Raw genomic sequence first — 13,291 nt, forward strand, 5'->3', positions numbered from 1 at the left:
TTAAACCAATAAATAAACAAATGAAAAACATAATACTAAATAAGTATATACATATCATATTGTCACATCCAAAACATAAAACACATTTTTCTTTTAAGTATATTTTCACTTACCAAAAGTCTTTAATAGTTTTCTAATTAATGTAGAAGTGTAAAAATATATAAAAAAAATATATAAACACTCGTAATGACAAGCTTTACAACTTTCATGAAGAGCTTAACTTCGAAATTCACCACTATAATCATATAAATCATAGATCAAAATTTAACCGTTGATTGTTGTTTACATTTACGCTTCATTGTTCTCATCAAATTTTGTTTTTTCTGATTTTCTTTTTTGAAAACTTGATCTATTAGACGATGCAGGAAGATGAACGGTTTGGATTGTTGAAATTATATTCAGAGTTTTAAGGGTGTTTAGAAAATACCCAAAAATATCACATATTAAAAATTAATTCTTGGCTTATAGGTTGGGTGAAGAAATGAAGTCAGGGATTTGGGATGGAGGACAGGGGTGAAGATCGGGTATTGAAGTGTTTAATTTGTTGGATTGATTGATTTTCTGTTTGAGATCAACAAGAAAGATGGCTGTGTAGAAAATCTGAGATGTGGGAGGCGGCGGGAAGGTGAAGGTGAAATGGGACGGAAACAACGGCCATCTACTAGAAATTCTGAACAAAAATATTGAAATAAATTACTAATCATACAAGACATTTCAAAGTTGGGGGTTAAATGGGAAAGCCGACATCGGTTAATAATAAATTTCTCCATCACCCCCAAAACCCACTTCCTCTAACCAGACCAAACCGTTCCCTGAATATCAGGGTTTAATAGTAATTGAAATTCCCACACAAATCTACATGACCAAAATCCTCCATCTGATTCTTCTAGTGCACGCAACGAACGTTAAGTCCTCTTCGGGCACAGACTCACTTCCCAACCATTGACATTCTGCTCCGGAAACAAACAGACAAGGAAAAGTTCAAACTTAACCCTCTTGACTTTCATCCTTGGCTAGCCTGATCATGTCATCAATTCGGAGAATTGTAATAGCTGCTTCAGTTGCAAACTGCCACACCGAAAAAGTTTCAAGTTTACAAACATTGCAAGGCTGTTGGTTATCTTCACAGATTATCCTAAATTATTACTGATTTGTATGTAGGATTTGGTACCTGAATGATCTTCACTTTACTCATTGCAGGCTCAATGACTCCGGCTTCTAGGTTGTTACGAACTTCCCCCTTTACTAGGTCTAAGCCCATGCTGCAACAATAGTAGAGCGTTCACCATAAGTATGCAGTCACAGAATGTGCAAGGATTTTATGCACCCAAGAATCATATGACGGAATATAATTTTAGTTGCACTGTCATCATATTGGCATACTTTTGTAAGTCTATTGTTGCATATGAGCAAGTATAATGACAATGCCACAGAATTCAATATACAGACACCGCAAACAATGACGACTGTGGAAACCAAAAATATAAAATTGGGCAGAATGCCCTGACAATACTCAGAATACCTAGAATAATCCTTATCCTTCTTGTCAGTCCTGTTTGTTGCCTTGGTTTGTGCCCTGTGGTGGTTGGCCCGTAGTATTGAAACTAAATCTGTAGAATCCTTGGCAGCATTGACAGCAAGAACCTAAACCAGATAAAAGTCACAATAGAAACACCATTAACATACGAAAAATAGCAGAACACAACAAAAATACAATTTGCAATAAGATGTTTAGAACCTTTGGTATAATCAACAAAGATTCAGCAAACTCGGCAATTGCCAACTGCTCACGTGATCCTAATGTTGTAGCAAAACCCTCCAAATACAGAGACAATGCAGACTCAACTGCACCTCCACCTGGTACTACCTGTACGGTAAATTCATCAATGAATTAGATATGTAAATAACAAGAAACTCTCAATGAAAAGACGACCACCAAACTCGGTGGTGAAACCTTCACAGTTTTATCTTCATATTTCCATTGAAAAATACATTTCATGTTCTTCCACACCTCCCCCAAAAAATTGCATTGCACAAATCAAATAAATAACCATAAAACCCATTTCGCATGAAAAAAAATACCTCATTAATAAAAAATAGCGTCAAATATAATTTAGTTCAGAAGAAAGTAAATTTAAAATGGTTCTGATCCTTTTCTTATCACTTATGTAGTAAATAAATTGTACCGTGTTAGATTCTAGAGTCCTCTTGACAATAGACAAAGCATCATGAAGAGCTCTTTCCATCTCATCAAGCATATAGTCATTTGCACCTCTGAGAATCAATGACACCTGAAAAGAATACATTCAGAAAATCAGTCCATACCATAAGATTATAAATAATGTCCTACATATAATAAATGTATAAACTTCACAAAAACTTGAAGCAATTAGAACTCAACGTCAAGCACGGAAAAATGTTAAAAATTAATTAAACTCACTGCACTGTTATTTTTGGTTCCTTTTATCAAAATCACATCATCATCAGAAATGCGCTCCTCCACAACTTCATCTGCAGATCCAAGAAGTGACGTATCAAACGTTTCCTCCCCTTCCATATCAGCGAAAGTTGAAACCTACAGATAAAAAACAAAACCAAGATGACATAATTATTCAACATATGGATCTACTTTCTGATAAAAAAAAAACACAAATACAACATTTGTGAACAAGTTGATTGCTTTCGGTTAAGTATTGTTTAGTACTACACCGATGTATTGTTTCAAGAGTTCACTGATGTATTGTTTTCAAGTATTCCACCGAAAATTTACATTTAGCTTCTTCACACTTTTGTTTTTGTATATTTATGTATTGTTTTCAATTTATAGGCTGATGATCAGGACATGACACATGATGATTCCAAAAGAAAATAGTATTGCAAAAGAAACTATTTCCATTGAACACAAGTGATAGCTGAACTCCAAAATAAATCCAAATGAAAATTAATCTGCTAGACAATTATATTATTAGAGAAGCACATGAAGAATATTACCATTGTTGCACCTGTAGCCTTAGCAACATGGCGCATATCTTCTTTCTGAACACGTCTGACAGCAATAGCCCCAGCCTCCACAAAATACTGAAATTACAATCAAGGATATAAAGTTTATGCAATTGCCAAGCTTAATACACCTGGTGCATGTGATAAACATTCATATACCCATGCTGGAAATATATAGAAGTACATTTGTATTTTGTATTTTCATAGCTCATTGTATGCCGAATAACGATAAAGGAGTTAAAATAAAGAGAGTACAACTACTAGTTCGTCTCATAACATGGTTATGTTGAGACCTCAAACTTCTGCATTTCTGTATTAAACAACAGCATATCTTATAGGCTTAAACACGTATTGAAGAGGATAAGAGTAACATATCGTAAAGATGATACACAATTTTCAAATAAGAGAACCTACAAAAGAAAAACAATTGCCAAAAACATTAACCGTGAGTGTTCTGCCATTCAAATTTTTGGCCAGGTCCAAAGGCATATGGCCAAGCTAAAATTAACCCATAATATATAAAGACTTAAAAATAATGATAATAAGGGAGCTGCTATTTGCAATCCATAAAAATCATCATGCACTCCTTAGGAAAAAAAAACAAAATAAGAGAGAGTGCAGGATATTTTATTGGAGTGTTAATAATCTAGTACTTCAAAATAAAAAAGTTAGAGAAACAAATCACAAAAGAATCTTGCCTTGAGTGCCATGTCGTCAATCCCTTTTGTGGTCAGAATAACATTTGCTCCAACTTTCAGAAGTTTCTCAATACGCTCTTTTGTCATATCAGCTTCTCTGCAGAGATAAATACCATCAGTACATTGCCAAACATACAATTAAGCATCAAAAGATGTCTTTTTATGACATAACAATCTATCAATAAAGAAAAAGTGATTGAAATTCTTTCCCAAGCATAAGCAATCCCAAACCTATCTATTTGAGGCAGTTAACATCTGCACAAGCAAATTCCATAATTCTATTTGGGCCTATCAATTTCACTGATTAAAGGGCAATTGAGCTAAGTCTTTTTAGCAGTATTGAGAAAAGGATTACATAATATATCAGCAGAATCACCTATTCTATACCACAGCATGCTAACTGTATTCATACCCTCCAACGCATGCTATGGACAGGGTCTGCAAAGCTGGCTGCGTGATATACATATACAATGATATGACATATACAACTTAAAAAGAAAAATAAGGTACATCATCTTATCACCTTTGGCGAATCTTTTCAAGCTCCCTGGGATCACTAACTAAAACTTGGACACCCATTTGCATTTTGGTCTTCTGAAGATTAAAGTCAAGACAGGCAATCTTCGCAGGGGAAACTCTCAGTGGCATTCCTTGTGCAGCACGGCCTGTGTTTAGTGCATAACCAGTTAAGAGATAGCTATCTCTTGCACTTTTTCCATGAGCTTTCAAAATATTAATCCCCTGAAAATCAAAAGAGCAACTAAGACAAAGTACAAAGGTAAATACAAACAAAAGATAGAATAACACAAGGAAGCATATGAGCACATGACGGAAACTTCATGACCATGGGTATAACACAACTACTAAGTGCCAACCTTGATTGGGTACTTGACTTCCCCCCGAGCATTGGTCATCTTTACAGCTTGTACGGCATCTACAACCTAGAAAAACCAATTATATACTAGTATCGTTAAAACACACAAGGACAAAAAAAAAAAAAAACCAAGGGTTTAACTTTTGCTCCTGAAACCACAGATAAGATTGCCAATTAATAAACTCTACACAAGAAAAGGAGTTCATATGGGTGACAAATCCAGCAACATTAGCCCTTAAGAAGATAAAATTTAAATCCAAACAGCATACCATATTTGCAAAGAAGTCACTGTCACCGCCTATCAACTTTGAGGACATGCTTGTCTTTGCACAATTTACTAGAGAATATTTTCCAAGCTTGTCAACCTGGAAAAATCAAAACACAATCAATTAAACAAACAGGAACACTTTTTGTATAAAACGTTTTACAGATGAACCACAAAATTTCTATATGTCAAAGCATATGGCCTAGAGACTATCATGAATTGTGACCATGAACATATGAGCAGTAAGCCTTCTTGGCAAGAGTCAATTGAATATCCAAAACTATTAATTTCTGTTCACAATATATGCAACCCTTCCAAACATCTAAAAAAGTTTAAGAGAGAATTCCCGCATACTCTGTATGGCCAAAGTGAAATTTAATCCAACAACAAGAGACCCTTCTACTACACACATCGAAATAAGATTTCTCTGAAGGGGCCTCACCTTCACAGCTAACTTTTCCTCAACATATTTGCATGCTTCCCTCATAGCAAGCTGTACAGAGGGTGATACGATCAAACATAAGAGGTTCAAATACAATAGATCAGCATCATGTTCTAAGCCACAAAATATTTTAGAAGCAAATGCAGTTGCTAAATATAGAATCCGAAACAGAAAAGAAACAAGAAGAGGTGCTCACTCTGTAACCACTGATTATGGATGTTGGGTGAATCTTATTCCTTACAAGATCATTTGCTCTCTGCAGAATTAGAAGCAAACCGTTGATTCCCAGTTAAAATCTTTTAGAGTATAAGATTGCTTCTAGAAAAGCATATGGGGTGAGGAGAAAAACCAGACAGGATTACCTTAAGCAACTCTGCAGCTATAATAACCACTGACGTCGTCCCATCTCCAACTTCTCGATCTTGAAGCTCAGCCAACTCCACAAGCACCTACACATGTATAAATGCATTTTCAGACATGTATAAATGCATCTATAGTATAATATTTGCAAGAAATAACTGACTTTTACACACCTTGGCAGCAGGATGCTCGACTTCTAACATCTTGAGTATAGTAGCTCCATCATTAGTAATAGTCACATCACCGATATCATCGACAAGCATCTGCAATGACCAACCAATAAACATAGTAAACCAGATGAAACCCTTGCATACTTAATTTATAATATTGTGCAATTGGGCTATAAGATGCAGTGTTTTGAAAAACATCAACTCCACTAGTGATTTGAAGCATACGAATTCACCATAAGGACAAAAATAAAAGAATGAAACTCCATACCACTATGAGGGGCCCCTTTTTGAGTGATTATGGGCGAGCCAAAATGACTTATAGAGTGCTTAGCAAAAATTGAAGAGTGATTTAAATGAGATTTAAAATCACTTGAAGTAATTTTATGAAGAAGCCCAAGTAAGGTGCTTCTCCTTGGAAGCGAATTTTTTGAAGAATCAGGGAATCTTACAGGGCTTCTAATCAAACTTTTGAAATACCAAAATCACTAACGAGTAAAAGCACTTCTATAGAAGCACTATTGATGGCAAACATAAAAAATTAACTGAAATTTTGAAGCTTTTAAGTAGTAAAGTACACCAAACAACATTACTAGTGGTATAAAGTACAAATAAGCCAACTGAAACCTCATACGCACATAACATTTCAGATTCATACAAATATACATATATATATATATATATATATAGAGAGAGAGAGAGAGAGAGAGAGAGAGAGAGAGAGAGAGAGGGAGAGAGACCTTGTCGAGGCCAACGGGGCCGAGTGAGGATTTGACGATGTTTGCAACAGCTTGGCAGGCCATCACTGTGTTCATCAAAATAAAGTCGGACAAAATTAGCAGCATTTCAGTAAGAAACCTAAAATGGAAAACCCACAAGGGGGAGAGAGAGAGAGAGAGAGAGTACCATTTTGGGTGCGGACGTCCTGACCGTACTGACGGTCGCCCAAGATATCGGGGGTCTGAGAGGACATGGTCATCGAAGAGACAGAGAGAGAGCAGAAACCCTAGATAAACCCTAGATCGGATCTTTGGAGGAAGAAGGGATCCGAATGAGAGAGAAGTAGAAGGTGTTTACTGTAAAAGCTGCGAGTCCCGAATGTTCTCAACACACCCAAACGCAAAAGCACTTCTTTCTTCGGCAGTTCAAAACGGCCTGCGCCAATTTTGCTACACTGCGCAAAATCGGAAGGGTTTTCATGTGCGACCACGTCGTTTTGATTCAGAGTCCACAATACATCCCAAATAAAGCCCGCTATTCTATATGGGCTTTGTTATGGGCCTGGACCTCTTTATCCGTACTCTTTTTGTTTTCGGATCTTATTAACTCCTTCAAAATAAAAGTTTTTTTTTTTTAATACATCGATATTTTTACATTAAAGAGAGGTGAGTTCAGCTAAGCCACACAATGAGCAGCCTAATTTGGTATCAAATTCTCCTACAATGCCCTAGGTCTGCTGCTATGTGGTTTTCGAGCTCATTGGGACTTCAAACTAGGCGAAACGGAGATGACGGGTGCACATATGGCTGGTTTTCTATTGAAAGAGAGCTTCGATCTGGTGTTAGTATTGCTTTTGAGTATTTGGAAGGAACAAAATGCATGCATTACTTTGGAAGGGATCAGCCTTATCCCCAGTATGCAACTTAATTACAAGCTCAAGCATGGTTGCTTGAATACAAAAGATGGCATGATGTGAAGCCGAAGTGCAGAACAGACAGGTTACAGAAATGGAAGAAATCGGAGGAAGGATGGATTAAATGTAATTTTGATGGCGTTTCGGATGAGAACGGAGCATTATGAGGCATTGGGGTAATGGTCGTTAAGAATGCCTTGGGGGAGTTTAACGCTGCCACCGTGAAGAAATTAGGCGGGGTTAGCTTGCCCATGCTTGCCGAGGTTGCTAACTTGCTGCTGCTCGTAAGCAGTTTTGTTTGCACAGCAGTGGCCAACGACACAAGTTGAAATGGAGGGTGATGCTCTAGTGGTGATTTTTGCAGTCTAACTCAATGTAGCAGCTAACAACGATCCCTTTGGACATCTCTTGGATGATACACGCAAGATCTTGCAGTCCTTCACGAAGTGGAAAGCTTCTTTCGAACGAAGAAAGACGAATAAGGTGGCTCATCGTTTAGCTAGGCTAGGTTTAAATTTAGAACATCCAGGTTCGTTGTTCGAGAAACCTCTTGTTGGAAACATTATCAACATATATGATAATCCTAATCACTTGTATAAACTAATTAGAACTCTTACCTGAAGAAGACATTGTCTCAAGTCCACAACAATTTTTCGACTCACTCAAGCCCTTAATATTCTTATGGTGATAGAACCTTATGTTGAAGAATGAATGCTTTGTGAGCAAGGAATTACACATATATATTGAAAATAATGACAACCAAATCTCATCTATCGTGGGGTGTCGGTTATAGTCCCATTGTACCAATAATTGAAAGTAGTGAAGTATTGGCGAGGTCTGATTCGCACAATGAATGTGTTTCCATTAATATATGAGATCAGTTTATCTACGTATTTCACTCTTAATGAATTTGAAATACCAACATTTATCTTAACCTTTATCATAACAAGTTGAGTCCACATAGGATTCTTACATTCTCCCACATGGACCTTAACTAGTTATGGTTTACAAGATGTATGTCAATGCAAATTCATTCCTTAGTGATCACAGAGAGTTTATGTCCCTAATCATCGTATACACATTTGCCAATATCCATTAAAAAGTTGAACTCCAGGAAATAATACACGTAAAACTATTGCATTCACCCTGAAATCACATGTTTTAAATTTATATCGCATAATGCAAGTGAAATTGCATTTATACATATTCTATATTTGTTCACTTTACTTCTCCAACATAATATCCAAATCCTTTTCATTGATTGAACTCAGAATGCTTAATTTCAAAATACTGATTCAATACCATTTTAAGTCCCTGCATTATAAAATTCAATCAACATGCTCTTTGGAACAAGGATTAGACATTTTATTGCATGCTAATAATTAAGAAAAACTTATACTTGCAATGTTAGTGATGAACTTGAAATAACCTGAACTGAAAAGCAATAAGTGAGTACTTTACATTTTTACTCCCACACTTTTGTCGAGTAAAACCCATCATCCACTCCCATAGTCGAAACATGATATTTGAAAATTCCCACAACAAATGGCTTAGTCAAGGGGTCTGCAAGCATCAGTCTTGTATCAACATGCTTAATTTTGGTTTCCCCCCTTCTTCACATGTTCCTTCACTGATAGATATTTGACATCCATCAATCGAGTGGCCTCAGATTTCTTGTTGTTTCTTGAAAAGAAAACGACTACTTTGTTGTCACAATGTATGGTTAGTGGTCTTTGAATGGTGTCTACTATTCTCATAAATGTTATGAGATTTTTCATCCATAGACCTTTCTTAGTTGTCTCAAACAAAGCTATAAACTCAGCTTCCATGGTCGATGTAGCCAAGGCCTTTTGCTTGGCACTTCTTCATGGTATTGTAGCTCCTGCCAAGAAAAATAAATATACACTCGTTAATCTTTTATCATCGACCCAACTTGCGAAGTCGGAGTTTGAGTATCCCACAAGCTCTGAGTCTTACACCCTTTTGTATGTCAGCATGAATGACTTAGTCCTCTGCAAGTACCTCAGCACCTTTTTTGGCAGCAACCCAATGTTGTTCCCAGTTCGACTGAAACCTTCCCAATACACTAATCGCAAAAGCAAGGTCTGGTCTTGTACAAACTTAAGCATACATTATCTCAATAAATGACGCATACGGTTTGGTTGTCATACCTTGCTTTTCAAGATCATTCTTGGGACATTGCAACTTGTTCAACCTATCTCCTTTCTCCATTGGCTCTTCATCATTTGAACACCCATACATATTAAATTGTTAAATCACATTCTCTATGTATGATTTCTATGAGAGTCCAAGCATCCATTTAGCTCTATATCTGATGATTTCTATCCCAAGGACAAAAGAAGCATTTCCCTTGTCTTTCATTTCAAAAGTATTAGGTAGCAAAGCTTTTGTTTCTATTAAGAGGTTCATACAATTGCTTGCTACAAGAATATCATCCACATACAATACGAGAAAAAATGTACCTTGAGCCACAGATCTTCAAGTATATGTAGTCATCTATTTTATTCTCATTAAACCCAATATCAGTTACTTTCTCGTCGAACTTAAGAAACCATTGCCTCGATGCCTACTTTAATCCATATATGAATTTGTTCAATTTGCAAACCATTCCTTCTTCTCATTTTTTCACGAAACCAAATGGTTGTTCCATATATATTTCCTTATCCAAATCGCCATTGAGAAATGCCGTTTTGACATCCATTTGGGGAAGTTCAAGATCATAGTGGGCCACCAATGCAAGGATAATTCGTAGGCTATCTTTTGTTGTGACTGGAGAAAATGTCTCACTGTAATCAACCCTTTCAGCTTAAGTGAATCCTTTCACCACCAATCTTGCTTTATACCTTTCAATCTTGCTTGTTGAATCATTCTTCGTTTTGAAGATCCATTTACACCCTATTGCCCTTGCATTCTCTGGTGCTTGTACCAGGGTCCAAACTTTATTAATTTTCATGGAGTTCATTTCTTCCACCATGGCATTTCTCCATAACTCTGTGGTTGTTCAGATTGCATGGCTTGATCAAATGTTGTTGGATCCTCAATGATTCCCTCAATCATCTCAATCTCTTGATAATGAACAAAATAATCGTCGGGAATCGCTGATCTTCTTATTCTTGGTGGCAGTGTTATTCTCTCAACAATGGTTTGTTGCTTAAGTGACATGCTTCTTGCTTAAGATGAAGAACCTTGCCATTTCCATTGCTTGATTATCACTGACTGCATGATTGTCATCTTCTAGTGACAACTCATTCAATACTTGCTGTACATGTAGAGTTTCTTAACTGCGCTACATGTCATCGAAATTAATTGCTTGACTGCCAAATGGTCCATCAACACTTCATTTTGGCAACACCCCCCCCGGTTTTATCGAACCATGAACTTGAACACTCCCCATTTGAACTTAGTGAATTATCATCTTCCTCAATAAATTTTGCTAAGTTAGTCTTGAAAATTTTGAGAGAAAGATTTGGAGAATAAAACTTATATCCCTTAGACTTGTCAGGGAGCCCCATAAAATTACATGAGATAGTTCTTGGATCAAGTTTCTTCTCTATGGGATTATATATTTTTGCTTTTGCACGACAACCCCAAACATGCAAATAATTTAGGCTAGGCCTACTTCCAGTCCATAGTTCGAACATAGTTTTATTCACTGCCTTGGAAGGAACACAATTTAAGATATGGTTTGCCATCTTTAAAGCTTCACCCCATAAGAATTGTGGTAGTGTCGAACTAGCCATCATGCTTCTAACCATCTCTTTAAGCATTCTAGTTCGCCTTTCTACGACGCCGTTTGGTTGTGGCATGCCTGAGAATCATTATCAACATATCTGATAATCCTAATCACTTGTATAGACTAATTAGAACTCTTACATGAAGAAGACATTGTCTCAAGTTCTCTTACTTGAAGAAGACATTGTCTCAAGTTCACATCAATTCTTCTACTCACTCAAGCCCTTTATATTCTTATGGTGATATAACCCTACTCACATCAATTCTTCTACTCACAATGACATCCAACTCCCATCTATAGTGGGGTGTCAGTTATAGTCCCACTATATCAATAACTAAAAGTAGTGGAGTATTGGCGAGGTCTCATTCAAAGCAAGATGAATGTGTTTCCACAAATATAGGAGATTAGTTTATCCAATTATTTAACACTTAATGAATTTGAAATACCAACATATATCTTAAACTTTATCACAACAAGTTGAGTCCACGTAGGATTCTTACATCTTCCAATGTAATTTCCGATCTTCTATTAGAGGATAGTATGATTAGTTAAGTTATTGGTGCGAGACGCTCTTTTTTTTATTCGACCATGTTAAAATCTTCGATAAGCCCATTATTAGCACCTTATCCTCTGTTTGTATGTATACCCCTTTATTTAATGAATATCGTCCTTGAATTTCAAAAAAAAAAATCATATCACTAAATTGTTACTCCTGATGAAACAACTAACATTCAAAATGTTAGGAATTTATGAATTAAATGGTTTTGTAAAATGAAAAGGATGTCAGCATAAGCTTACTAATTAGAAAATTACAAACAAACAAAAAAAGGAAAACTTTTCTTCTTAACCAAACACTCGTTTCTTTATTTCTTTATGTACCCAACACCTTATCTTATCTTACGCACACTCTTCGTAAAATAAAAAATTCTCATCTAAAAAAGTCAAAGACTGTTGCAGTTCAAATTTCATCAGAAGTGTGGTTGTGTACATCCTAATAGATTAATTGTGGAATTCGATAAATATTGAATTTGTATTACTTGGAAAGCAAATATAAATAACCATGAGAATATGAAACACAATTTCAAAACTAAATTTATATTCTCATATCTTCTTCTTCTCCAATAAATAAAGATCCACAACTCATACTCCCACCCCCACAGAGAGAGAGAGAGAATTTGAATTTGAGAAATTAAGATGAAGAATATGGCGAGGGTTTTGAAAGCAACAGTAGCCAACATTGTTTCTTCTCCTTCAACTTGTTCACCTACAAGGTGGTTGGTGTTGGTCCTCCTTTGCAATTCCACCTCGCAAGAAGATTAATTGCGTCCAAGGCGGCCGACACCGCTACTAAGCCTCAGATTCTGGCTTCTTCTTCCTCCTTCTACAGTGACCTGTGCCTCAATATATTTTTCAACATGCGACCCCCATCACCAGCATCCGTCGCCCATAGTTCCCATACTTACATTGCCCTTATTAAATCTCTTAAGCAACAGCTCCCGATCGCTTAGTCCCACAACCCCCTTACCACCATTAAGCTTTGTGGATTCAAATTTCTTCCTCCTTGATCTTGGACAAAATTGCACCTACAAAATAAATAACACCTTTGGTTATGGCCACAAGCCTCACGCGCACACGATGAATGGGGGGCTTTGGCCGAAGAACCTCCGATGCCAAAGTTAGAATTTAGAGAGAAATAGTGTTTAGAGAATTTTGGGATTTTTGCAAGAGTATTCGAATCCGTTTTTTGGTGAGAATGGGATCCCATATATAGGGATCAAAGGTGGCTGGCCATAGCTAGGGTTTTTTGCTTGAATTTGGTTTAATTAGCCCATTTATTGGATGTTAATTGACTAATTAAACCAAAGGGAATGCTTTTTGTGGTTATGAAAAGGTTATAATGAATAATTAAATAATTGGCTTAAAAAAGGAAAAAAAAAGAGTAAGGAAAAGGTGGAAAAAATAAAGGAAATGGCCGGTCCCCTTTATGGAGGAGGATAACCGGCCATTAGGGTATGTTTTTTGGTTTAATTGCTAATTTAATTGACAAATCAATGAGTTTATTAGGTAATAATCCCATTAATTTGTTAATTATCTCAAT

General features: G+C 36.3%; 1 protein-coding gene across 1 annotated transcript; it reads right to left on the bottom strand.

Moving 5' to 3' along the window:
- Positions 1-668: 668 nt before the first annotated feature.
- Positions 669-6,885, bottom strand: LOC103425645 (T-complex protein 1 subunit alpha). The gene is given in 17 exon segments (NM_001328871.1): positions 669-1,068; positions 1,172-1,262; positions 1,523-1,644; positions 1,739-1,867; positions 2,187-2,291; positions 2,441-2,575; positions 2,992-3,078; positions 3,699-3,795; positions 4,222-4,439; positions 4,574-4,639; positions 4,842-4,937; positions 5,280-5,330; positions 5,476-5,535; positions 5,642-5,728; positions 5,813-5,902; positions 6,547-6,611; positions 6,713-6,885. Coding segments are annotated over 17 exon segments (1,653 nt in total). The 5' UTR covers positions 6,786-6,885; the 3' UTR covers positions 669-987.
- Positions 6,886-13,291: the final 6,406 nt, after the last annotated feature.

The sequence above is a fragment of the Malus domestica genome, chromosome 04, assembly GCF_042453785.1.
Source record: "Malus domestica chromosome 04, GDT2T_hap1".
NCBI classification, from domain to species: Eukaryota; Viridiplantae; Streptophyta; class Magnoliopsida; order Rosales; family Rosaceae; genus Malus; species Malus domestica.